The 23700-nt window shown below is 44.2% G+C and overlaps 1 protein-coding gene and 1 long non-coding RNA gene across 2 annotated transcripts; both read right to left on the bottom strand.

The window, feature by feature from the left end:
- Window positions 1-3504: 3504 nt before the first annotated feature.
- Window positions 3505-3956, bottom strand: LOC119334220. The gene is made up of 3 exons (XR_005161247.1): window positions 3875-3956; window positions 3658-3723; window positions 3505-3576 (listed from the first exon to the last, which is right to left on the bottom strand). It is a non-coding gene; the product is annotated as an uncharacterized LOC119334220 (long non-coding RNA).
- Window positions 3957-21632: 17676 nt separating this feature from the next.
- LOC119331656 (early nodulin-93-like) lies at window positions 21633-22574 on the bottom strand. The gene is made up of 3 exons (XM_037604815.1): window positions 22312-22574; window positions 22117-22178; window positions 21633-22042 (listed from the first exon to the last, which is right to left on the bottom strand). The coding sequence occupies exons 1-3, from the start codon at window positions 22373-22375 to the stop codon at window positions 21857-21859; spliced, it is 312 nt and encodes a 103-aa protein (XP_037460712.1). The 5' UTR covers window positions 22376-22574; the 3' UTR covers window positions 21633-21856.
- Between the last annotated feature and the right edge of the window lie 1126 nt (window positions 22575-23700).

Genomic DNA, 23700 nt, shown 5'->3' with positions numbered 1-23700 from the left:
GTATCCAACTTATGGTGATGAACAATACAAGTGTCATTGAACGTACCTCCTCTTAATATTATCTCCAATTTGTTTGGTAACTGGTTAGGTGGGGTTGAGCCCAATACTACGGCACGAATTAGTTTGTGCATTAATTTGTGCTATGTGGAACTATCGGAATGATTATGTTTTTAATAGGACAAGTATCACTAGTTTTTTGCAGGTTATCTACCAGGGCGACTAGCTGGATCGCTAAGTGGTCATTACTGCACAGTGCGGTAGAGAGGGGGCTTATGGCTTTTGGGTGCAACCGATGGGATACAGTAGCACGGGCTACGTACAACCTGTTTAGAAGGTGGTCCATGAATAAGATAGGTCTTTAGGCACAATCCTATTTTGCCAGTTGTGGCTATTTGTTTGATTTCTTGTTCTTGTTTGGTAACTTGAGATGTTACTCATACTTTGAGACCCGATAATTTTCAATAAATGACGTTGTGCATCGCTTGATGCAGAGGCCGACACTAGTGGTGGTTCGAACTAAACCTGGGCATGGACAGTTCGTATTTTCTAATTAATCATGAGAATTTCGAAGGAGTCTCTAATCAGTATAGTAATAGATTAATAGATAGATTACACATATAGGACCCACTGCTAACAATCCCTTCGTGCTCCATCAAAGAATTAAATGTTGTATTCATATACTATTTATTTGACTTTTTTTGAGGAATTGAGCACTCACTTGAAAAATGTAGAGAATGATTTACCATGGCTCTAAGGTTGTTCTGGAAATCCAAAGGCAACATCGAGCTTTGCTCCCGCCGTACAAGTCCAGAAGGAAGACGCCCTTGATATAACCTAGAATATGTTTACTATTTTTCTTCTTTTGTAAGGATGGTGTTGTAAGGGTTGGACAATTTTAATACATGGCCTTGGCCTTCTTGCAAAAAAGGAAGAGAGTGTGGATCCCTTGATTCATAAACAAGCATCGCCAACAGTAGTTGGTTTCTACTAATTGGTGATGTACTCCATCACTCAATAAATGCTACAAAAAGTAATGACCTCTGTAAAAAATAAAGCGTGTTGCCACGACCCAGACAATCTCGAAAAATGGAGGACCAACGGAATGATAAAACGGAAATTCCCAAAGGCACACACCTCACCACTTGATTTTTGCCATAAATGAATGTGTCCAAGTAATCTTGTTTCCAAAAGGAATAAAAACATAAATTTGAATCTCTTTGTAGTTTTTTTAACACAATATATATATAATAATCTCCTCTCATTCTATTAGGTAAGTAGCTAGTACAATATCTTCTTGAAAATAGCATCACAAATATTCGAGAATAGGTAACAAATGAGACAATAAAACTACATATATCATTTATATGATGAGCTTACTACCTCGAGGAGAATAAAACCACACATCAAGGCTCAATGGATGGCGTGGGTGCATTGGCCAATGCGCCACCGAACCCGCAACAGTAAATGTTCCTAGGGCAGCACACTGGATTGTACCCCACTGGTCTAGCAGCTGCATGTGCTGCTGGTGCTGCCATCATCATGAGCAAGCAGACTTGCACTATGAGAAAAACTATGATCACTCGGAAGATGCTATTTTTCGCCATTGCCTAAGAACACAGAACAACATGGAATATGTAGTTATGCAATAGTCTGTCAATCGCTATGGTTTTTGTGGTCATGACTGATACCATTCAGTCGTCTTATATAGATGTGGTTGCATTAAGGTTGTCCTTATCCAATTAATATTGTTAAATGACATGTTTCAGTTTCTTTTGCATCAAGCTTATCCTTATCCGACCCACACCAAAAGGTTATCCTTATCCAAATAAATGCCAATAAATCCTATTAAATGTCATGAGTAGTATAGAGAAATCATCAATAGCCATTGTCATGATATTTTATAGATATGGCATACTCCCTGCATTTCAAAATAGAGTGTATATTAGTTTCGTCTGAATATGCTTTGATCTAGTTTATAGGAAAGAAATATTAACATATGCATTTCCAATCAATATCATCAAACCTATCAGGGATTTTTTAGTATTATATTTATGGAAAAATTGGTCGATGCCGCTGCCAAAGTTGCAAATTCAAGTCTTGTCACTCGAACTTTCATATTTTAGTCCACGCCACTAGCGATTGCAAAGGAATTAGATATATGCCCCACGCGCCATCTCATTCCATCTGGGACCCACTACTTCGCCATGACAACCGCAGCGACGAGAAGACTCGACCCTTCCGGCCGATATGGTGACACACCGTTGAGGCAATAATTTCCATTTTTCCACTTTGACATTGTGCCACCAATATTGGTAAGGAGCCTCTTTGACCATTCTGGCCGATGTGGGGGAATGCAGTTGAGGCCATAATCTCCATTTTGCCAACCTGACGACTTCGTTTGTTGTGGGCCACCTACAGCCGTCGATAGTGGCATGTTCCTAAATTTTGGCGGGTTGGGCAATCTTCTTCCCACCACTTCCAGTCACGTTCTCCCACTGTTCCGCGGCGGCGGCCGCCGCCGCCGCCTCTGCCTAGTTGTTCCCATGAATTTATAAAATATATATTTTTGGAGACATTTTGGCCTATATTAGCAAAATCTGCCCAAGGTTTGAAACTATTAAGCATGTACCAATATTTGGATGTCGTGCCTAAAGAGGTTATTTCTAGTCAAATGATTTTTCCAATTTTTGAGAAATCGTGTGAGATTTCCATGACAAGTTCATGTACCAATATTAGGACACCGTGTCAAATTTTAACCTTTTGAAAACTTTTACTTATTATTACTCCATCCGTTCCTAAATATAAGCCCTTTTGGAGGTTTCAATACTGACTACATATAAAGCAAAATGAATGAATTTACACTCTAAAATATGTCCATATAGTACATCCAAACATAGTTCGTATTAAAATCTCTAAAAGGGCTTATATTTAGAAACGGAGGTGTTTTTCAACTAAAAAGTCAAAGAAAATACTAAATGTAGGTTACTATTGTATATGAAAAGTGGCGATTTAAACTCACATTTATCATCACAAATGTTCAAAATAGCAGTACACAACATTTGAAATGAAAGATTACTGGGGCCACCCTACAGAGCCACCTGCCTCCCGCAGCCCGGTCCGCAAAAGATTTATTAACAAAGTGGGGTAGCATCATCCTGACGCCACATTTCAGACGATAATCACCAAAAAGAAAATGTAAGATGGGTGATGGCAGGTGAAGCCGAGTTGTACAAATGCTAGTCATTATTAATTCAAGATCACTTCATCAGATAAGTTCTTGCGCGCAGAGAAGCGCACTACTACACCACTGGCTGTCTGCAAGCCTCGCCTGATACCACGTAAGTGCTGCCTGAACATTACAGTACTACTAATGGATCTATTATAGGCTAATTAGTTGAAGGAGGTGTTTTTAAGGTGGTCCGGCGCGTCCTTGAAGGAGTGCTTCCTGGCCATGGACAGGATGGTCTTGTCCGCGACGATGAAGTAGGCCATCCCGGCGACGGTGGAGATGATGAGCGCCTGCCCGGTTGGGTTCAGGTGCGCCCTCGCCCACGGAAGCATCCTCACGCTCGCCAGCTGCAGACAAATCGCACGGACGACATCAGACGGTATTCTCTACTTGCCGTGCAGAGTGAATGGTTGCTTCTAATGAAGTACTTATGGTGGGCACTGCGGCAGCGACGGTGGCGACGGCCGCGGCCTTGGCTCCGGCCATGGCACCCTCTGCAGTTCGGAATGAACAGAGGGATGTTAATGACGACTAAGTTTCAGCACAGACAGTACAGAAAGCTAGTACAATGCACTAAGAACAGAGCGGCAAGAGCATCGCCGGCGTGGTGAACCGACGGGCCATGCATCATATTGTTTTGGCTACCTCTGGAGCAGCGCTTGGCGGCGGCGAGCCTCTGGTCGAGGTAGGCGTGGGTCACCGTCGACATCTTGGCGAGGGAGGTTGGTGGCACGAGAACACCGCGAAAGCAGTGAAGTGTGTGAAGTGTGTGAGGGAAGATGAGGAGTAGCGGTGTGTGAGATGAGATGGGACAGAGCTGGGTGCTCCGGCCGGATTTATAGTCTCCGGACAATCCAATTCCGACAGCGGTTCGCTGCTAATCCTTTTTTTGGCTGGTATCGTTCCCCTGTGTACGTGCTAGCCTTTTTGTGAGGTAATATAAAGTTGATCGCTTATTCAAATAATCTAAAGGTTTTTTTATTAGTAGTGTCAAAAAAGGTCTTACATGCTGGAATTTTGTCTATTTTGGACCTAACTTAATAGCAGTTTCAGAAATTCCTAATAAATCCTAGAGGGCCACGCAGCCCATTTGTGCAAGGCAAGAGGTGGAACAAAAATTTAGTCCCACATTTCTAGTTTAGAGGGAGTTGGACATGTTTATAAGGGAGGTTCTTTCCCCACATGTATGAGCATGAGAACAAGAGGGACATCCACGCGCGCTCCTTCTCCGCCGCGCGCCTCGCCACGCCTCGCCACGACGTGCCGCGGGTTGCGGGATTGAGCCGAGCCGATGTCCCCGCCGCAGCCTCTTCGCGTCCTTCTCCTGTGCCTATATAAGAGAGGTCGCTCCTCTCCAGAGAGACACAACAGAAGCTCCTCTTCCTCTCGCCAAAAAGTTCCGACCACTGCGCTGCTACTACGTTCTTCTCCATCCCGTCTTGCGGCGTGCACCGCAGGTCGGGACAGTAGGCCTCCGTTTTTGGGGAGCGCTCCGCGCGACTACTGGCTTCTTCATCACGGACTCCGACGACTACTTCCCCGACGACGACTTCTTCCCCGACGTCCACGACCTCCTCGACAACATGGCAGGCGAGGACACCGACCCCAAGTCCAGCGCTTCTGCTGCTACTGTCCGTACGTGTTATTCTCCTTTCTGTTAGAGGTCCAGCTGCAGTTTCTTCTTCTAGTATTTTCCCTACATATGTTAGACTCTATTTCATATATGCAATTTGCTATACTGGCTGCTCTAAATGTGTTCAGTTACAGTCCATATATGAAGATGTTGTTTACCTTCTCTTTGTCAAATCGCATGGCTTGTTTTGTCACTGTTATATTAGTCATGCTTTATCTAATATTTTTGCTAATAAAATCATTTGGTAAATTGCGCATATTTTCAACAATCCAATAACCTTATTATAGGCAATTTACCCCAAGTGGTTTTGCTTCTTCCATGAGACCTCCTATGTTTGAGGGTATCCACTATAAAAGGTGGCGCGTGAGAGTAGTCTTATGGTTTCAAACCATGAGTTGCTATGACGCCACTCTCGGCAAACCTGAAGGGGAGCTTGATGCTCAACAGTCACAAGCCTTTCAGAAAATGGATACTCTATTTAAGGTTGCTCTCTTGAGTGTTCTTGGTGAGAACATAGTTGATGCTTATGCGTCAATTGATAATGGAAAAGATATGTGGGACGCACTCGAGGCCAAGTTTGGGGTCTCGGATGCTGGCACTGAGCTGTACATCATGGAGCAATTCTATGGTTACATGATGACTGAAGAGCGCTCCGTGATTGAGCAAGCTCATGAGATACAGTCATTTGCTAGAGAACTTGAGCACTTCAGCTGTATGCTACCGGACAAGTTTGTTGCCGAAGGTATCATCACTAAGCTTCCTCCTTCATGGAGGAACTTTGCTACCTTGCTGAAGCATAAGAGGCAGAAGTTTTCCATCCCGGATCTCATTGGCACTCTTGATGTGGAAGAAAAGGCGAGAGCAAAGGACACATGTGCTCGAGGTATTGAGGCAGGATCTAGTGCCAATATGGTACAGAAGTAGAACTTCCAGCCCCACAAGTTCAAGAACAAGGGCAAGTTTGATGGAAAAGCAAATTTTGATGGAAAAAACAAGGTTGTGCAACACACGAACTTCAAGAAGAAGAATGGCAAGAAGAAAGGTGCTTATCATGTGTGTGGGGATCCTGATCATTGGGCTCCTAGTTGCGCTAATCGCTATGACAAGCGTCATCCTGGGAAAGGCGGCAAGACCGCTAATGTTGCCATTGGAGACACTGACATGAAGGATGTTAGGTATGGTATATTTCCCACTATTCTTTTAGTATGTCATTCTCCTGACTGGTTGATTGACACAGGTGCTAATGTGCATGTATGCGGTGATATTTCCATGTTTTCGTCTTATCAGACCGCAGGGACTTCAACCGTGCTGATGGGCAACGGTTCAAGTGCTTCTGTTCGTGGTGTTGGCACGGTCGATCTGAAGTTTACTTTGGGGAAGATCGTGCGGCTGAAGAACGTGCATTATGTCCCCTCCGCCAATAAAAATCTTGTTAACGGATCTCTTCTGTGTAGAGATGGCTACAAGCTTGTCTTTGAGTCGAATAAATTTGTAATATCTAAGTATGGAACCTTTGTTGGTAAAGGCTATGAGTCAGGAGGCTTGTTTCGTTTATCCTTATCAGACGTTTGCAATAAAGTTGTTAATCATATTTGCAACAATAGTGAATCCAATATGTGGCATTCACGTCTTTGTCATGTCAACTTTGGTTGCATGTCGCGACTAGCGAAGTTGAACTTAATCCCTAGTTTCACCACCGTTAAGGGATATAAGTGTCAAGTGTGTGTGCAAGCTAAGCAACCTCGTAAGTCTCACACGACTGCGAAAATAAGAAATCTTGCAGCACTAGAGCTCATACATTCAGATCTATGTGAAATGAATGGTGTGTTGACAAAAGGTGGAAAGAAATATTTTATGACGTTAATTGATGACTCCACTAGATACTGTCGTGTGTATCTTCTGAAATCGAAGGATGAGGCTTTGAATTTTTTCAAGATCTATAAAGCTGAAGTGGAAAACCAACTTGATTGAAAAATCAAGAGGTTTAGGTCCTACCGTGGTGGAGAGTATTTTTCCAATGAGTTTGATGCTTTTTGTGCGGAACATGGTATAATCCATGAGAGGACGCGACGCCTCCCTACTCACCTCAGTCAAATGGGGTGGCCAAAAAAAGTATTGTACTCTAACTGATTTGGTTAACGCCATGTTAGACACATCGGGTCTTTCCAAGGCATGGTGGGGGGAGGCGATATTGACAGCATGTCATGTCCTGAACCGAGTCCCCACAAAGAACAAAGAGATAACTCCATTCGAGGAATGGGAGAAGAAAAGGTCAAAACTCTCTTATCTGCGAACATGGGGTTGTTTGGCGAAATTCAATGCTCCAATTTCAAAGAAGCGGAAGCTTGGACCCAGAGACTGTGGATTGTGTTTTCCTGGGATATGCTTTTCATAACATTGGCTATAGATTCTTGGTTGTAAAATCTGAGGTGCCTGACATGCATGTCGGTATGATCGTGGAGTCGAATGATGCGACTTTCTTTGAAGATATCTTTCCCATGAAGGATATGGCTACCACATCTAATCAGAAGATGCCTAGTTCATCGAATCAGGAACCAGTTACAATTACAAAACCTGCCATTTCGATAGAACACATTGAAAGTCCTGTGGAGGAGAACAATGAAGTTCCTACTAGGAGCAAGAGACAGAGGACCGCAAAGTCCTTTGGTGATGATTTTCTTGTGTATCTCATAGATGACACTCCCAGTTCTATTTCAGAGGCCTGTGCATCTGAAGATGCTGACTACTGGAAGGAAGTGATTCATAGCGAGATGGATTCCATCTTGGCGAATGAAACCTAGAAGATAACTGATCGTCCTTATGGGTGCAAACCTATAGGATGCAAATGGGTATTCAAGAAGAAGTTTAGGCCTGATGGTACTATTGAAAAGTACAAGGCTCGGGTCGTGGCTAAGGGTTATACCCAAAAGGAAGGTGAAGACTTCTTTGATACTTACTCACCTGTGGCTCGACTAACCACTATTCGAGTTCTACTTTCACTAGCTGCCTCGCATGGTCTTCTCGTTCATCAAATGGATGTTAAGACTGCTTTCCTAAATGGAGCGTTGGACGAGGAAATTTATATGGAACAACCAGATGGGTTTGTAATAGATGGTCAGGAAGGGAAAGTGTGCAAGTTGCTGAAGTCTTTGTACGGACTTAAGAAAGCACCCAAACAGTGGCATGAGAAGTTTGAAAGAACTTTAACAGCTGGAGGCTTTGTTGTAAACGAAGCTGACAAATGTGTGTACTATCGCCATGGTGGGGGCGAGGGAGTTATCCTTTGCTTGTATGTTGATGACATACTGATTTTCGGAACAAATCTGAATGTTATTAAGGAGGTCAAGGATTCCCTATCTCATTTTTTTGAGATGAAGGATTTAGGAGTGGCTGATGTCATTCTAAACATTAAGTTGTTGAGAGACGATGATGGTGGGATTACATTGCTTCAATATCACTATATGGAAAAGATCTTGAGTCGCTTTGGCTACAGTGACAGTAAGCCCTCTCCAACACCATATGATGCTACACTGGTAGAAAAAGGGCCTTTAGTCCCGGTTCTGGAACCGGGACTAAAGGGTCGGTACTAATGCCCTGACCCTTTAGTCCCGGTTCAATCCAGAACCGGGACTAAAGGCCCTCCACGTGGCCGGTCCACCTTTAGTCCCGGTTGGTAACACCAACCGATACTAAAGGAAATTTTCTGAATTTTTTTTGAAATTTTTTTTTGAATTTTTTTTATTTCCAAATTTCTGAATTATTTTAACCTCTAATCTCTAATCACCCCTCATCATTCCAAATCATCTAACTTCCCGAACGGTCACCCATCCTCTCACTACTCCAGCCTGAGCACGCTTAACTTTCGGGTTCTATTCTCCCTCGTTTCCAAGTCTGCACTTGTTGTTTTCCTGACAATAGTAAGATGTCAATCCTATTAACCCTCAGGAATTTAGCTTGAGCATGAAGTCACATATTTCACTGTTTGAGTTTAAAACTATTGTTCTAAAAAACAATAATTTTTTAGTAACACTAATATTTCTTGAATAAGTAGTTTGACCATTGTTTGACCACAGTTTGACCATAGTTTGACCAGATTTGACCAAAACTCAAAAAGGTGAAATAATTATTTAATAACACTAATATTCTTGAATAATTATTTAGTAACACTAATACTTCTTGAATAAGTAGTTCGACCATAGTTTGACCAGATTTACTAAAGTTTTAAAAAAACTGAAATTTGAGCATAACTTTTTTTCCTTTTGGAATTTGAGGATTCTACAAATTTGCAAACAGGCCATAGGCCGTCTCCATCGGATGTAACTTTTCGAGTAGATGATTTTTCATATAAAAAACTTTTTAATCCGAGTTCATATGCAAAAGTTATGCCCATTTTACAAATTCCAGAGAGATTTTGTAAATAAAGTCGAAATTCATATTTGTAAATTTTCCCAACAACTAGACCACATATCACATGGGAAACTTATTTTATTTTATTTTTATTGACATTTCCATCATTTTCTTTTGTTTTTTCTAAAACTGAAAAGGCGGTCCACCGGGGGGGAGTTTGAAAATGGGACCTTTAGTACCGGTTCGTGCCATGAACCGCTACTAATGCCTCAAAGCCCATTAGTCCCGGTTGGTGGCACCAACCGGGACTAAAGGTCTAACCTTTAGTACCGGTTGGTGCCACCAACCGGGACCAATGGGCATCGCACCCCTTAGTCCCGGTTCGTGGCACGAACCGGAACTAAAGGGCCCAGGTGAACCGGGACTAATGCCTTAGCCGCACGAACCGGGATAAATGCACCCATTGGTCCCGGTTCTGGACTGAACCGGGACTAATGGGCTTACCCGGCCTGGACCAAAGCCCCCTTTTCTACTAGTGCTAGTGTGTTGCTTCGAAAGAATTGAAGAATTGCTAGAGATTAATTGAAATATTCTCAGATTATTGGCTCGCTTATGTATTTAGCAAGTGCTACAAGGCCTGACATCTCTTTTGCTGTTAGCAAACTGAGTCGGTTTGTCTCAAAACCAGGAGATGTGCATTGGAAAGCTCTAGAGAGAGTTTTGCGCTATTTGAAAGGCACTACAAATTATGGAATTCCCTACACCGGGCATCCAAAGGTGCTTGAAGTGTATAGTGACTCAAACTGGATCTCAGATGCTGATGAGATAAAGGCCACGAGTGGTTATGTATTCACTCATGGAGGTGGTGCTGTTTCTTGGAAGTCTTGCAAGCAGACCATCTTAACGAGGTCAACAATGGAAGCAGAACTCACAGCACTAGATACAGCTACGGTTGAAGCAGATTGGCTTCGCCGGCTCTTGAATGACTTGCCGGTTATTGAGAAACCTGTACCGGGTGTCCTTATGAATGGCGACAATCAAACTGTGATCACGAAAGTGAGCAGCTCAAAGGATAACATGAAGTCGTCAAGACACGTTCAGAGAAGGTTTAAGTCTGTCAGGAAATTGAAAAACTTCGGAGTTATTGCATTGGATTATATCCAAACGTCTAAAAATCTGACAGATCCTTTTACTAAGGGTCTATCACGTAATGTGATAGATAATGCATCGAGGGAGATGGGTATGAGACCCACAATATGAGTTGTCCACAGTAGTAACCTATTCTTTGTGATCGGAGATCCCGTGAATTAGATGTGGAAGACAAGCTGTTGGTTAACTGAGAGGAGAGTATCCTTACTATTCACAATACCACTCCATGAAGATGCAATACTCTCCTAATCTGCATGCAGGTTGATATATATCTTAATGTGTTCTAAGTGGCTCATTAAAGTAAAGATGTTATCCTGCAGAACATCTTTTGAAGAACACACCTATATGAGTCTGATTGTCAAACGTCACAATCTATGAGAGTAGGGTTCTCTCTAGTAAACTCATGAAAGGTCACGGGGTATGACGCATAAGCTCCACCCGCGGGGAAGACCCACGGTAGCCACGTATCGGTCAAGGCTTTATGTGAAGCTAGATTCGCAGAAAACTTGCAGTTCAAGGCCCAGTCCACTGTTCAAGTTGCTTACTAGTGTAGCATAGAGTTCTAGATGGAAGTTCAACTTAACAGTCTCCACTGCAGTACCGGTATATAAAACAGTATTTTGGAACCAAAGGCAAATTTTTGTGTGCCTCTGGGATCTGCTGGGGGATTGTTGGAATTTTGTCTATTTTGGGCCTAGCCCAATAGCAGTTTCAGAAATTCCTAATAAATCCTGGAGGCCCACGCAGCCCATTTGTGCAAGGCAAGAGGTGGAACAAAAGCTTAGTCCCACATTGCTAGTTTAGATGGAGTTGGACCTGTTTATAAGGGAGGTTCTTTCCCCACATGTATGAGCATGAGAACAAGAGGGACATCCACGCGCGCTCCTCCTCCGCCGCCCGCCTCGCCACGCCTTGCCTCGCCCGACGCGCCGCGCCGCGCCGCAGGTTGCGGGAATGAGCTGAGCCGATGTCTAAATTTTTGCCACGCATGACGGGTACACTGAATTCGAACGGCGCGCCTCTTCGGTCGCTGCGTGTTCGCTTCGTCTCCCTTTGTTGCTTCATCGCCCGCCACAGCCTCTTCGCGTCCTTCTCCTGTGCCTGTATAAGAGAGCTCGCTCCTCTCCAGAGAGACACAACAGAAGCTCCTCTTCCTCTCGCCACAAAGTTCCGACCACTGCGCTGCTACTACGTTCTTCTCCATCCCGGCTTGCGGCATGCACCGCAGGTCGGGACAGTAGGCCTCCAAAACCGCACCTTTTGAGTCCTGTATGGGAGAAGGGTGATAAGGTTTTTGGGGAGCGCTCCGCGCGACTACTGGCTTCTTCATCACAGACTCCGACGACTACTTCCCCGACAACGACTTCTTCCCCGACGTCCACGACCTCCTCGACGACATGGCAGGCGAGGACACCGACCCCAAGTCCAGCGCTTCTGCTGCTACTGTCACGTACGTGTTATTCTCCTTTCTGTTAGAGGTCTTGCTGCAGTTTCTTGTTCTAGTATTTGCCCTACATATGTTAGACTCTATTTCATATATGCAACTTGCTATACTGGCTGCTCTAAATGTGTTAAGTTACAGTCCATATATGAAGATGTTGTTTACCTTCTCTTTGTCAAATCGCTTTGTTTGTTTTGTCACTGTTATATTAGTCATGCTTTATCTAATATTTCTGCTAATAAAATCATTTGGTAAATTGCTCATATTTCCAACAATCCAAAAACCTTATTATAGGCAATTTACCCCAAGTGGTTTTGCTTCTTCCATGAGACCTCCTATGTTTGAGGGTATCTCCTATAAGAGGTGGCGCATGAGAGCAGTCTTATGGTTTCAAACCATGAGTTGCTATGACGCCACTCTCGGCAAACCTGAAGGGGAGCTTGATGCTCAACAGTCACAAGCCTTTCAGAAAATGGATACTCTGTTTAAGGCTGCTCTCTTGAGTGTTCTTGGTGAGAACATAGTTGATGCTTATGCGTCAATTGATAATGGAAAACATATGTGGGACGCACTCGAGGCCAAGTTTGGGGTCTCGGATGCTGGCACTGAGCTGTACATCATGGAGCAATTCTATGATTACATGATGACTGAAGAGTGCTCCGTGGTTGAGCAAGCTCATTAGATACAGTCATTTGCTAGAGAACTTGAGCACTTCAATTGTATGCTACCGGACAAGTTTGTTGTCGGAGGTATCATCACTAAGCTTCCTCCTTCATGGAGGAACTTTGCTACCTTGCTGAAGATTAAGAGGCAGGAGTTTTCCGTCCTGGATCTCATTGGCACTCTTGATGTGGAAGAAAAGGCGAGAGCAAAGGACACACGTGCTCGAGGTATTGAGGGAGGATCTAGTGCCAATGTGGTATAGAAGCAGAACTTCCAGTCCCACAAGTTCAAGAACAAGGGCAAGTTTGATGGAAAAGCAAAGTTTGTTGGAAAGAACAAGGCTGTGCAACACACGAACTTCAAGAAGAAGAATGGCAAGAAGAAAGGTGCTTGTCATGTGTGTGGGGATCCTGATCATTGGGCTCCTAGTTGCCCTAATCTCTATGACAAGCCTCATCCTGGGAAAGGCGGCAAGACCGCTAATGTTGTCATTGGAGCCACTGACATGAAGGATGTTGGGTATGGTATATTTCCCACTATTCTTTCGGTATGTCATTCTCCTGACTGGTTGATTGACACAGGTGCTAATGTGCATGTATGCGGTGATATTTGCATGTTTACATCTTATCAGACCGCAGGGACTTCAACCGTGCTGATGGGCAACGGTTTAAGTGCTTCTATTCGAGGTGTTGGCATGGTCGATCTGAAGTTTACTTCGGGGAAGATCGTGCGGCTGAAGAACATGCATTATGTCCCCTCCGTCAATAAAAATCTTGTTAGCGGATCTCTTCTGTGTCAAGATGACTACAAGCTTGTCTTTGAGTCGAATAAATTTGTAATATCCAAGTATGGAACCTTTGTTGGTAAAGGCTATGAGTCAGGAGTCTTGTTTTGTTTATCCTTATAAGACGTTTGCAATAAAGTTGTTAATCATATTTTTAACAATAGTGAATCCAATGTGTGGCATTCACGTATTTGTCATGTTAACTTTGGTTGCATGTCGCGACTAGCGAAGTTGAACTTAACCCCTAGTTTCACAACCGTCAAGGGATCTAAGTGTCAAGTGTGTATGCAAGCTAAGCAACCTCGTAAGTCTCACACGACTGCGGAAATAAGAAATCTTGCACCACTAGAGCTCATACATTCAGATCTATGTGAAATGAATGGTGTGTTGACAAGAGGTGGAAATAAATATTTCATGACGTTAATTGATGACTCCACTAGATACTGCCGTGTGTATCTTCTGAAATATAAGGATGAGGCTTTGAACTTTTTCAAGATCTATAAAGCTGAAGTGGAAAACCAACTTGATCGAAAAATCAAGAGGCTTAGGTCCGACCGTGGTGGAGAGTATTTTTCCAATGAGTTTGATGCTTTTTGTGTTGAACATGGTATAATCCATGAGAGAACGCCTGCCTACTCACCTCAGTCAAATGGGGTGGCCGAAAGAAAGAACCATACTCTAACTGATTTGGTTAACGCCATTTTAGACACATCGGGTCTTTCCAAGGCATGGTGGGGGGAGGCGATATTGATAGCATGTCATATCCTGAACCGAGTCCCCACAAAGAACAAAGAGATAACTCCATTCGAGGAATGGAAGAAGAAAGGGTCAAAACTCCCTTATCTGCGAACATGGGGTTGTTTGGCGAAAGTCAATGCTCCAATTTCAAAGAAGCGGAAGGTTGGACCAAAGACTATGGATTGTGTTTTCCTGGGATATGCTTTTCATAGCATTGGCTATATATTCTTGGTTGTAAAATCTGAGGTACCTGACATGCATGTCGGTACGATCATGGAGTCGAATGATGCGACTTTCTTTGAAGATATCTTTCCCATGAAGGATATGGCTACCTCATCTAATCAGGAGATGCCTAGTTCATCAAATCAGGAACCAGTTACAATTACCAGAGCTTCCATTTCGTTAGAACACTTTGAAAGTCCTGTGGAGGAGACCAATGAAGTTCCTACTAGGAGAAAGAGACAGAGGACCGCAAAGTCCTTTGGTGATGATTTTCTGGTGTATCTCATAGATGACGCTCCTAGTTATATTTCAGAGGCCCATGCATCTAAAGATGCTGACTACTGGAAGGAAGTGATTCGTAGCGAGATGGATTCCATCTTGGCGAATGAAACCTGGGAGATAACCGATCGTCCTTATGGGTGCAAACCTATAGGATGCAAATGGGTATTCAAGAAGAAGCTTAGGCCTGATGGTACTACTGAAAAGTACAAGACTCGACTTGTGGCTAAGGGTTATACCCAAAAGGAAGGTGAAGACTTCTTTGATACTTACTCACCTGTGGCTCGACTGACCACTATTCGAGTTCTACTTTCACTAGCTGCCACTCATGGTCTTCTCGTTCATCAAATGGATGTTAAGACTGCTTTCCTAAATGGAGAGTTGGATGAGGAAATTTATATGGAACAACCAGATGGGTTTGTACTAGATGGTCAGGAAGGGAAAGTGTGCAAGTTGCTGAAGTCTTTGTACGGACTTAAGCAAGCACCCAAACAGTGGCATGAGAAGTTTGAAAGAACTTTAATAGCTGCAGACTTTGTTGTAAACGGAGCTGACAAATGTGTGTACTATCGCCATGGTGGGGGCGAGGGAGTTATCCTTTGCTTGTATGTTGATGACATACTGATTTTCGGAACAAATCTGAATGTTATTAAGGAGGTCAAGGATTTCCTATCTCATTGTTTTGAGATGAAGGATTTAGGAGTGGCTGATGTCATTCTAAACATCAAGTTGTTGAGAGACGATGATGGTGGGATTACATTGCTTCAATCTCACTATGTGGAAAAGATCTTGAGTCGCTTTGGCTATAGTGACAGTAAGCCCTCTCCAACACCATATGATGCTAGTGTGTTGCTTCGAAAGAATCGAAGAATTGCTAGAGATCAATTGAAATATTCTCAGATTATTGGCTCGCTTATGTACTTAGCAAGTGCTACAAGGCCTGACATCTCTTTTGCTGTTAGCAAACTGAGTCGGTTTGTCTCAAAACCAGGAGATGTGCATTGCAAAGCTCTAGAGAGAGTTTTGCGCTATTTGAAAGGCACTTCAAATTATGAAATTCACTACACCGGGCATCCAAAGGTGCTTGAAGGGTATAATGACTCAAACTGGATCTCAGATGCTGGTGAGATAAAGGCCACGAGTGGTTATGTATTCACTCATGGAGGTGGCGCTGTTTCTTGAAAGTCTTGCAAGCAGACCATCTTAACGAGGTTAATAATGGAAGCAGAACTCACAGCACTAGATACAACTATGGTTGAAGCAGATTGGCTTCGCCGGCTCTTGAATGACTTGCCGGTTGTTGAGAAACCTGTACCAGGTGTCCTTATGAAAACTGACAATCAAACTGTGATCACGAAAGTGAGCAGCTCAAAGGATAACATGAAGTCATCAAGACACGTTCAGAGAAGGTTAAAGTCTGTCAGGAAAATGAAAAACTCCAGAGTTATTGCATTGCATTATATCCAAACGTCTAAAAATCTGGCAGATCCTTTTAATAAGGGTCTATCACGTAATGTGATAGATAATGCATCGAGGGAGATGGGTATGAGACCCACAATATGAGTTGTTCACAGTGGGAACCTATTCTTTGTGATCGGAGATCCCGTGAATTAGATGTGGAAGACAAGCTGTTGGTCAACTGAGAGGAGAGTCTCCTTACTATTCACAATACCACTCCATGAAGATGCAATACTCTCCTAATCTGCATGGCAGGTTGATATATATCTTAATGTGTTCTAAGTGGCTCATTAAAGCAGAGATGTTATCCTGTAGAACATCTTTTGAAGAACACACCTATATGAGTCTGATTGTCAAACGTCGCAATCTATGAGAGTAGGGTTCTCTCTAGTAAACTCATGAAAGGTCACGGAGTATGACGCATAAGCTCCACCCGCGGGGAAGACCCACGGTAGCCACGTATCTGTCAAGGCTTTATGTGAAGCTAGATTCGCAGAAAACTTGCAGTTCAAGGCCCAGTCCACTGTTCAAGTTGCTTATTAGTGTAGCATAGAGTTCTAGATGGAAGTTCAACTTAACAGTCTCCACTCCAGTATCGGTATATAAAACAGTGTTTTCGAACCAAAGACAAATTTTTGTGTGCCTCTGTGATCTGGTGGGGGATTGCTGGAATTTTGTCTATTTTGGGCCTAGCCCAATAGCAGTTTCAGAAATTCCTAATAAATCTTAGAGGCCCACGCAGCCCATTTGTGCAAGGCAAGAGGTGGAACAAAAGTTTAGTCCCACATTGCTAGTTTAGATGGAGTTGGACCTGTTTATAAGGGAGGTTCTTTCTCCACATGTATGAGCATGAGAACAAGAGGGACATCCACGCGCGCTCCTCCTCCGCCGCCCGCTTCGCCACGCCACGCCTCGTCACGACGCGCCGCGGGTTGCGGGTTGCGGGTTACGGGTTGCGGGAATGAGCCGAGCCGATGTCTAAATTTTTGCCACGCACGACAGGTATACGAAAGGTCATGTGGGAGTTGAAACGTTTTCTGTAGTGGACACTGAATTCGAACGGCGCGCCTCTTCGGTCGCTGCCTGTTCGCTTCGTCTCCCTTCGTTGCTTCACCGCCCGCCGCAGCCTCTTCGCATCCTTCTCCTGTGCCTATATAAAAGAGGTCGCTCCTCTCTAGAGAGACACAACAGAAGCTCCTCTTTCTCTCGCCACAAAGTTCCGACCACTGCGCTGCTACTACGTTCTTCTCCGTCCCATCTTGCGGCGTGCACCGCAAGTCGGGACAGTAGGCCTCCGAAACCGCACCTATTGAGTCCTGTACGGGGGAAGGGTGATAAGGTTTTTGGGGAGCGCTCCGCGCAACTACTGGCTTCTTCATCACGGACTCCGATGACTACTTCCCCGACGACGACTTCTTCCCCGACGTCCACGACCTCCTCGACGACATCGCAGGCGAGGACATCGACCCCAAGTCCAGCGCTTCTGCTGCTACTGTCCCGTACGTGTTATTCTCTTTTCTGTTAGAGGTCCTGCTGCAGTTTCTTGTTCTAGTATTTGCCCTACATATGTTAGACTCTATTTCATATATGCAACTTGCTATACTGGCTGCTCTAAACGTGTTCAGTTATAGTCCATATATGAAGATGTTGTTTACCTTCTCTTTGTCAAATCGCATGGCTTGTTTTGTCACTGTTATATTAGTCATGCTTTATCTAATATTTCTGCTAATAAAATCATTTGGTAAATTGCTCATATTTCCAACATTACATTATGAGACAACTATGCTTCCTAGTTTTAAAGCCCTCCTATTGAATTGAAGTGTTCAAATTTGAATTTGATTTATAATTTTGAGTAGGTCAACTATTTCTCAACTAAGCTCTCTTATTCGGTTGGGTATTAAATTTTGAATTTGATTCATGATTTTGACTAGGCCGATGATTACTTAAATTAATCGGCAGCAACCAGCCTGTAAAAACACATTTGTCCTGTGTTGTGCACGCTCTCGCCATCTAAAAAAGAAGCGCCAACATGTGACACTGTAACATCAATATAATAAATGCGGCTATCAACACAACAAAAAAACTTCCCCAAATAAGTATTGATTGATTAGATATACTTCTTTTGTATAAAAATATAAGACATTTTATATTTAGATATAGAGGACACTTGATAACACCGCCAAGAAACCCCACTAAAACACTGTATTAAAAAAACACTACATCATAATTCTCACATGTAAAAATAAAATTATCTTTTTGAAATCCGAACACCACCATCGACGCGGCGAAGTGCGTCCAAACCTTCGGGATGAAATCATAAAGGAAGACATGTAAAGGATAACTTCTATGGGAACTAGCTCATCTTGCAAATATAAACAATTAGCGCTAATCAACTACTTCAACAATCCAACTAAAGAAAATAACTACAACAAAACTTTGGTAATTTTACTGGTCATTGAAGTAGATTTTACCCTAATTCTTTTTGGCCTACACCTAAACCGAAGTTAATTTGTATTCATAATTGGAATAATGTTGTTCAAATCCAAGAATTTTAGACGAACTGATTCTATATTAAATTTGGAATATTTGTTGGTGAGATCTGAAATAATTAGGTACCGTACAAATATTTACACTAATTAATAACAAAAGTTCAGTAAACTAAATTGCGGTCACTTCCACACCAATGTCATTGTGTTCATCCAAAAAACATATATACATCGCATATGCATTTTTCAAAGCAAGATATGTGATTCATGGGGAATTGGCAAATTAAACACCAAAATAATGATTCAGTTGCGTGGACTAGTTTATTGATAGTTAAACAACGATATATTCATGGGAGATCACCGACAATAAGCAGCGGACATGTAACACCGATTTTTGGCATGATACATTTTTTTCCCGAAAAGGGTGAAGACCTCGACCTCTGCATCATCCACACAACCATCTTTATTAAAATAAAATTAATAGGTCTAAACATACACAGTATCAACTAACATGACAAAAAGAAAAAGAAAACAACACAATCGATGGGAATCTCCCCTTCACCGCTCGCACCGCCACCGTAGATCTCCCGTCGTCACGAATCTCGATCCTCACCAAGGATTTGGCAATACCTAAAAAAATTACCAAGAGGAGGCGAGAAACGCGTTTACCGACAAATACCAACTAGACACCGTTCAAAATTTTCAAATTCAAATTTATTTGTGCTATACTCATTTTAGTTGGGAATTTGCTAGCATCTCAGTGGTTGTTTTTGTGCACTTCGGCGAAGGGAGACCTTAGCGTTGAATGTTAGAGCATCTACAACCGGACCCTTTATATCGGCTTTGTATGTCTGGACGGACGATTCAGTCATTGACCGCTCAAGAAATAGCAAGCCAGCAGGCTCCCTCATATTGGTCATATACGTCCGGATCAACCGGCACCGCTCATATCCAATCATATCTAGGACGGGTATGGGGAGGCTCAGACGTGTCCGCCACGTCAGATCCGACAGACACGAAGCACCCCAAATTTCATCAAACCACCTCGACCTAGCCGGTCTTGCCCTTTTGCTCTCCTCTTTTCTCCCTCGTCTGCGACCATGAACCTAGCCGACCGCTAGCAAACCGACTCAAGCTTGACCTCCTATACCTACGCGGACTACTACTAGACACAAGTCCTTTTCCCTGTACAAACTAGCTTTTCATCATGTACTAGTCCTCGTACAAAATATGGACACTTGCCTATAGCTAAATAACTAGCGTAGTCCAAACCGGACTACTAATCACACGGCAACCTAGACTTGCGACTAACTCAAGATTATTTCTAACAATCTCTCCCTAATCTTGAGTTTTGTCTTCAGTGCTTCTCCGATCTTGACTCGTTGACGATTGATCCCTTGTCGACTCATCCGCTCGCACCACGACAAGTCAAATTGACGATCTTGATTGCTCACAATAATTTCCCCTTCAATTTCGACTTGGCGAATTTACGGACCACCTCAAATATGCCTTGGACTACCCAATCTCGCTAGTATCCTGTGGAACACCCCACCCGGTGAACTTGACCATCCACCCTAGCGAGATACATGCCGACTCCTTGTGGATCGCACCACCCTGTGCACTACATCATGCACTCCAGCCTCATATAGAGACATTGCCTCATTGAAGAGACTCACCTTCACTGGTTTACCGCCCCCACATAGTTGAACTTGATCCTCTCGTCGAGACACATAGACGACCTGGATGTGCTTCATCTTCAACGCCTTCTCACAGAAACAAGCACTTGGACATGACGACGATGACGACGACTCACTGACACGACCATGCTAACCCGCACCACTCCTTGACTCTAACTCCCGGATGACGATCTTGACGACTTGCTGGCACCGCATCACCGCACCACCGCCCCCGTCAACAATCTCCATCCACTGCCTTGCCAACGACATCCCGCCGTCTTCCTCCATGTCGCTCCGCCGAAAGACAATCTCCCGATCCTCCTCATCGCTGCAGCACCCAGCGACCATATCGCCCGCCCCGAGGCGCTAGTCGGGTCGCTACTTCAGGGCAAGCGCGGCTTCAAATCCTAAACCTTGCTCTGATACCAATTGTTGGAACTCGCCCACAGGATCGATCACATCAAATCACGACAGGGGCGCATACAAAAAACTTTTATAGCCAAGGGCTCTTGTCGTGCCCTTTGTTTCTCCTCTTTTTATTTTCTGTTTTCTCCATGTTGATACAATCGGTACGATCTATATAACCTAGGCGACCGCTAGCAAACCGACTCAAGCTTGACCTCCTATACCTACGCGGACTACTACTAGACACAAGTCCTTTTCCCTGTGCAAACTAGCTTTTCATCATGTACTGGTCCTCGTACAAAATATGGACACTTGCCTATAGCTAAATAACTAGCGTAGTCCAAACCGGACTACTAATCACACGGCAACCTAGACTTGCGACTAACTCAAGATTATTTCTAACACTCGTTGCCGCGGTACATCCCACTCCTCCCGTCATACACCTTGCTCTCTATGTGTTCAATAATGTCTGGTCAGTTTTTTTTGGGATTCTTGCAAAACGATTGATTCGTCAGATGAGGAGTATAAAGAATAGGAGCTTGATGAATTCATGCAAAAAGAGTTCATCGATTCATCGAAATCGGAAGACAAAGATACGGAGTTGATGATGATGATCAACATCCAGGAGGAATTGGAGATGGCGGTGGAGCATATCCTGAACTTCAAACGTATGACCAACGGGAAGAGAGTTCTAAACTGATATAGGGTCGCTGGCGCGCGACTGCTCTATTTAGAACTACTTTCAACCCGGACCAACATTCCCCGAAACATTTTTTGTCGTTTGCGCAAACCCTTATTCTACGGTGTGGTAGTGGAGGTACTGGTCTCTGCTTCAGGCACAAGATGGATTGTCGTTCTGTCCTTTGTTGAAATGCACGTATGCTCTGAGGATTATTTTCCTTTTTCCTTTAAAAACTTTCCATATTTGCCACGCCATCTACTAAACCTTATCAAAAGATTTAACAAGTGAGGCGGCATGGTCCTGGTGTGCGTCGCAAAGCAGGGGGGATAGGGGTCGAAGAATGCAGAGTTATTTGGGTCTTGTGCAGGATCTGCCACTGGCCACATGACAAATGATAACCACAAACATGAAAATGTAAGATGGGTGATGGCAGGTGAATCTGATCTGTACAAATGCAAGTTATTACTAATTCAAGAATACTGGCTGGATACATGATGATTACTTGATCAGATAAGTGCTAATTGCACCCACACCACTAACTGCCTGCAAGCCTCGCCTGATCTCGGGTAAGTGCTGAACGTTATACACTATCTTTCTGCAGACACGTACGGGCTGGCGCACACAGCTTATTGCGCACTACTAATGGGTCTATTATAGTCTAAAATCAGTGGAAGGAGGTGTTCTTGAGGTGGTCCGGCGCCTCATCGAAGGAGTGCTTCCTTGCCATGGAGAGGATGGTCTTGTCGGCGACGATGAAGTAGGCCATCCCGGCGACAGTGGAGATGATGAGGGCCTCGCCAGTTGGGTTGATGTGTGCCTTCGCCCACGGCAGCATCCTCACGCTCGCCAGCTGAAATTACAGGTAACGCAATCATGAGATATGTGCTATGAACTCTGGAACTGAAGAACTGAACGGTTACTTACGGTGGGGACTGCGGCAGCGACGGTGGCGACGGCCGCGGCCTTGGCTCCCGCCACGGCAGCCTCTGCAGTTTCAGATCAACGCAGGAATGTTAATCAAAGATCAAGTTTCAGGAGACACATGAGCTGCAATGGATGGTTGAGATATAGGAGCAGAGTAGTGCTGGTCCTGGGCCGGAACCGGTCGTCGGTTGTTACCTCTGGAGCAGCGCTTGGCGGCGGCAAGCCTCTGGTCGAGGTAGGCACGGGTCACCGTCGACATCTTCGAGGGACTAGTAGCTTGGTGGAACGAGCGAGATCCGAAGGAAGTGAGCTAGTATTAGCAGTGAAATGATACGAGAATGAGAGGGGCAGGGCGAGGTGCTCCGGCCTCCGGCGGAATTTATAGGTTGCAGGAAACCGCGCAACCAGCGTGCGGCCGGGCAAGAAGACGACCTGATACGGTGGGAAGCAAGCAATACCAGACCGTGGTTTTGGTACCGGCGGGCGGTGCACGGGTGGCGGACTCTGCACCGGATAAGAGGAGGCATGGATCGATCCATCGGGGTTGGCCGGGAGCGTGTTCCTGTTTAGGATAACACGTAGGAGCATGTCCGTGAGAGCAGTATCTGTCAGCGTGCACTCCATTTTGTTGGCGACGTGTGTGGGCGCTCTCAGTTTACGGCCAACCCGTCGGCTGTCCAATTCCGCGAGCGCCTCAGTACAGATCCTTTGTTTGCCGGGGTCGGCCATCAACATAGTGCCTTTTTTAATAAAGGGTGAATTTTATTACTCAAAATAAAGTATCAAATGAATACAATAAAAATGAGCACACATGCGGCCTCTGCTCAGTCAAGATACACACAGCAACACCAACCTTCACACACAAAAATATAACCGGCCGGCAAATAGCAAAATCATATAAGACCAAAATTATGCCTAAATATTCTTCGAAAATTTAATTTGGCTCTCGGGAGCACATGCTCCTGCGTGCGAAAAATAATTTTTAAAATGTCAAAAAGTTTGCAATTTCCTTTTATGTGTTTATAGTCACGTCCAAATGGTACCTGAAAAGTTTTACTTGTTCGAGATTTACGTAAAAGGTATTGAGATACTGACGATCAAATCTCGGACAAGTAACCGGACAAGTAACATACTGAAGTTCGATCCCCCTTTAATAGTAGAGATCATACATAGATCAAACTATCCTAGTTCTACTTGTCATTGGAGATGAGACAACCTCCGCATCGGAAATGCCGGATGGACCGGCCTCATGGTCGTTGGCCGCAGTTCATGACATCCCTCGCGAGCGATGGGGGCAGTGCGTCCTGCAGGCAGAGTCGGACGAAGAGGGGGCACAAACATTACGGACGTCGCTAGTTCCACATTGGTCGCGCCGCTATCACGGTTCGTGCCCAACCACAACGGCGACGAGGCCGATCCATCCATGTCCGACAACGTCCACGCGAGGACTCTGGCCAGGAAGAGTAGGAGGTGGGACACGGATGTGGGCAAGTCTCGGGTCCCATGTGAGTCGTGTCCCATGTCACATTCTTCCCCTCCGGTAACTTCACTTCACAAAAGCTTGTTGTCACTGAACTTGCCAGT

This window comes from Triticum dicoccoides, chromosome 7A (genome assembly GCF_002162155.2).
Source record: "Triticum dicoccoides isolate Atlit2015 ecotype Zavitan chromosome 7A, WEW_v2.0, whole genome shotgun sequence".
NCBI classification, from domain to species: domain Eukaryota; kingdom Viridiplantae; phylum Streptophyta; class Magnoliopsida; order Poales; family Poaceae; genus Triticum; species Triticum dicoccoides.
This window is presented reverse-complemented; position numbering and strand designations above follow the sequence as displayed.

Bases quoted from the DNA above. Each gene is read 5' to 3' on its own strand.
- LOC119331656 (XM_037604815.1), bottom strand. From the start codon at position 22,375: ATGTCGACGGTGACCCGTGCCTACCTCGACCAGAGGCTTGCCGCCGCC. The intron at 22,179-22,311 runs GTAACAACCGAC...CTGAAACTGCAG, and splicing joins CGCCAAGCGCTGCTCCAGAG to AGGCTGCCGTGGCGGGAGCC. The intron at 22,043-22,116 runs GTAAGTAACCGT...CTGTAATTTCAG, and splicing joins TCGCTGCCGCAGTCCCCACC to CTGGCGAGCGTGAGGATGCT.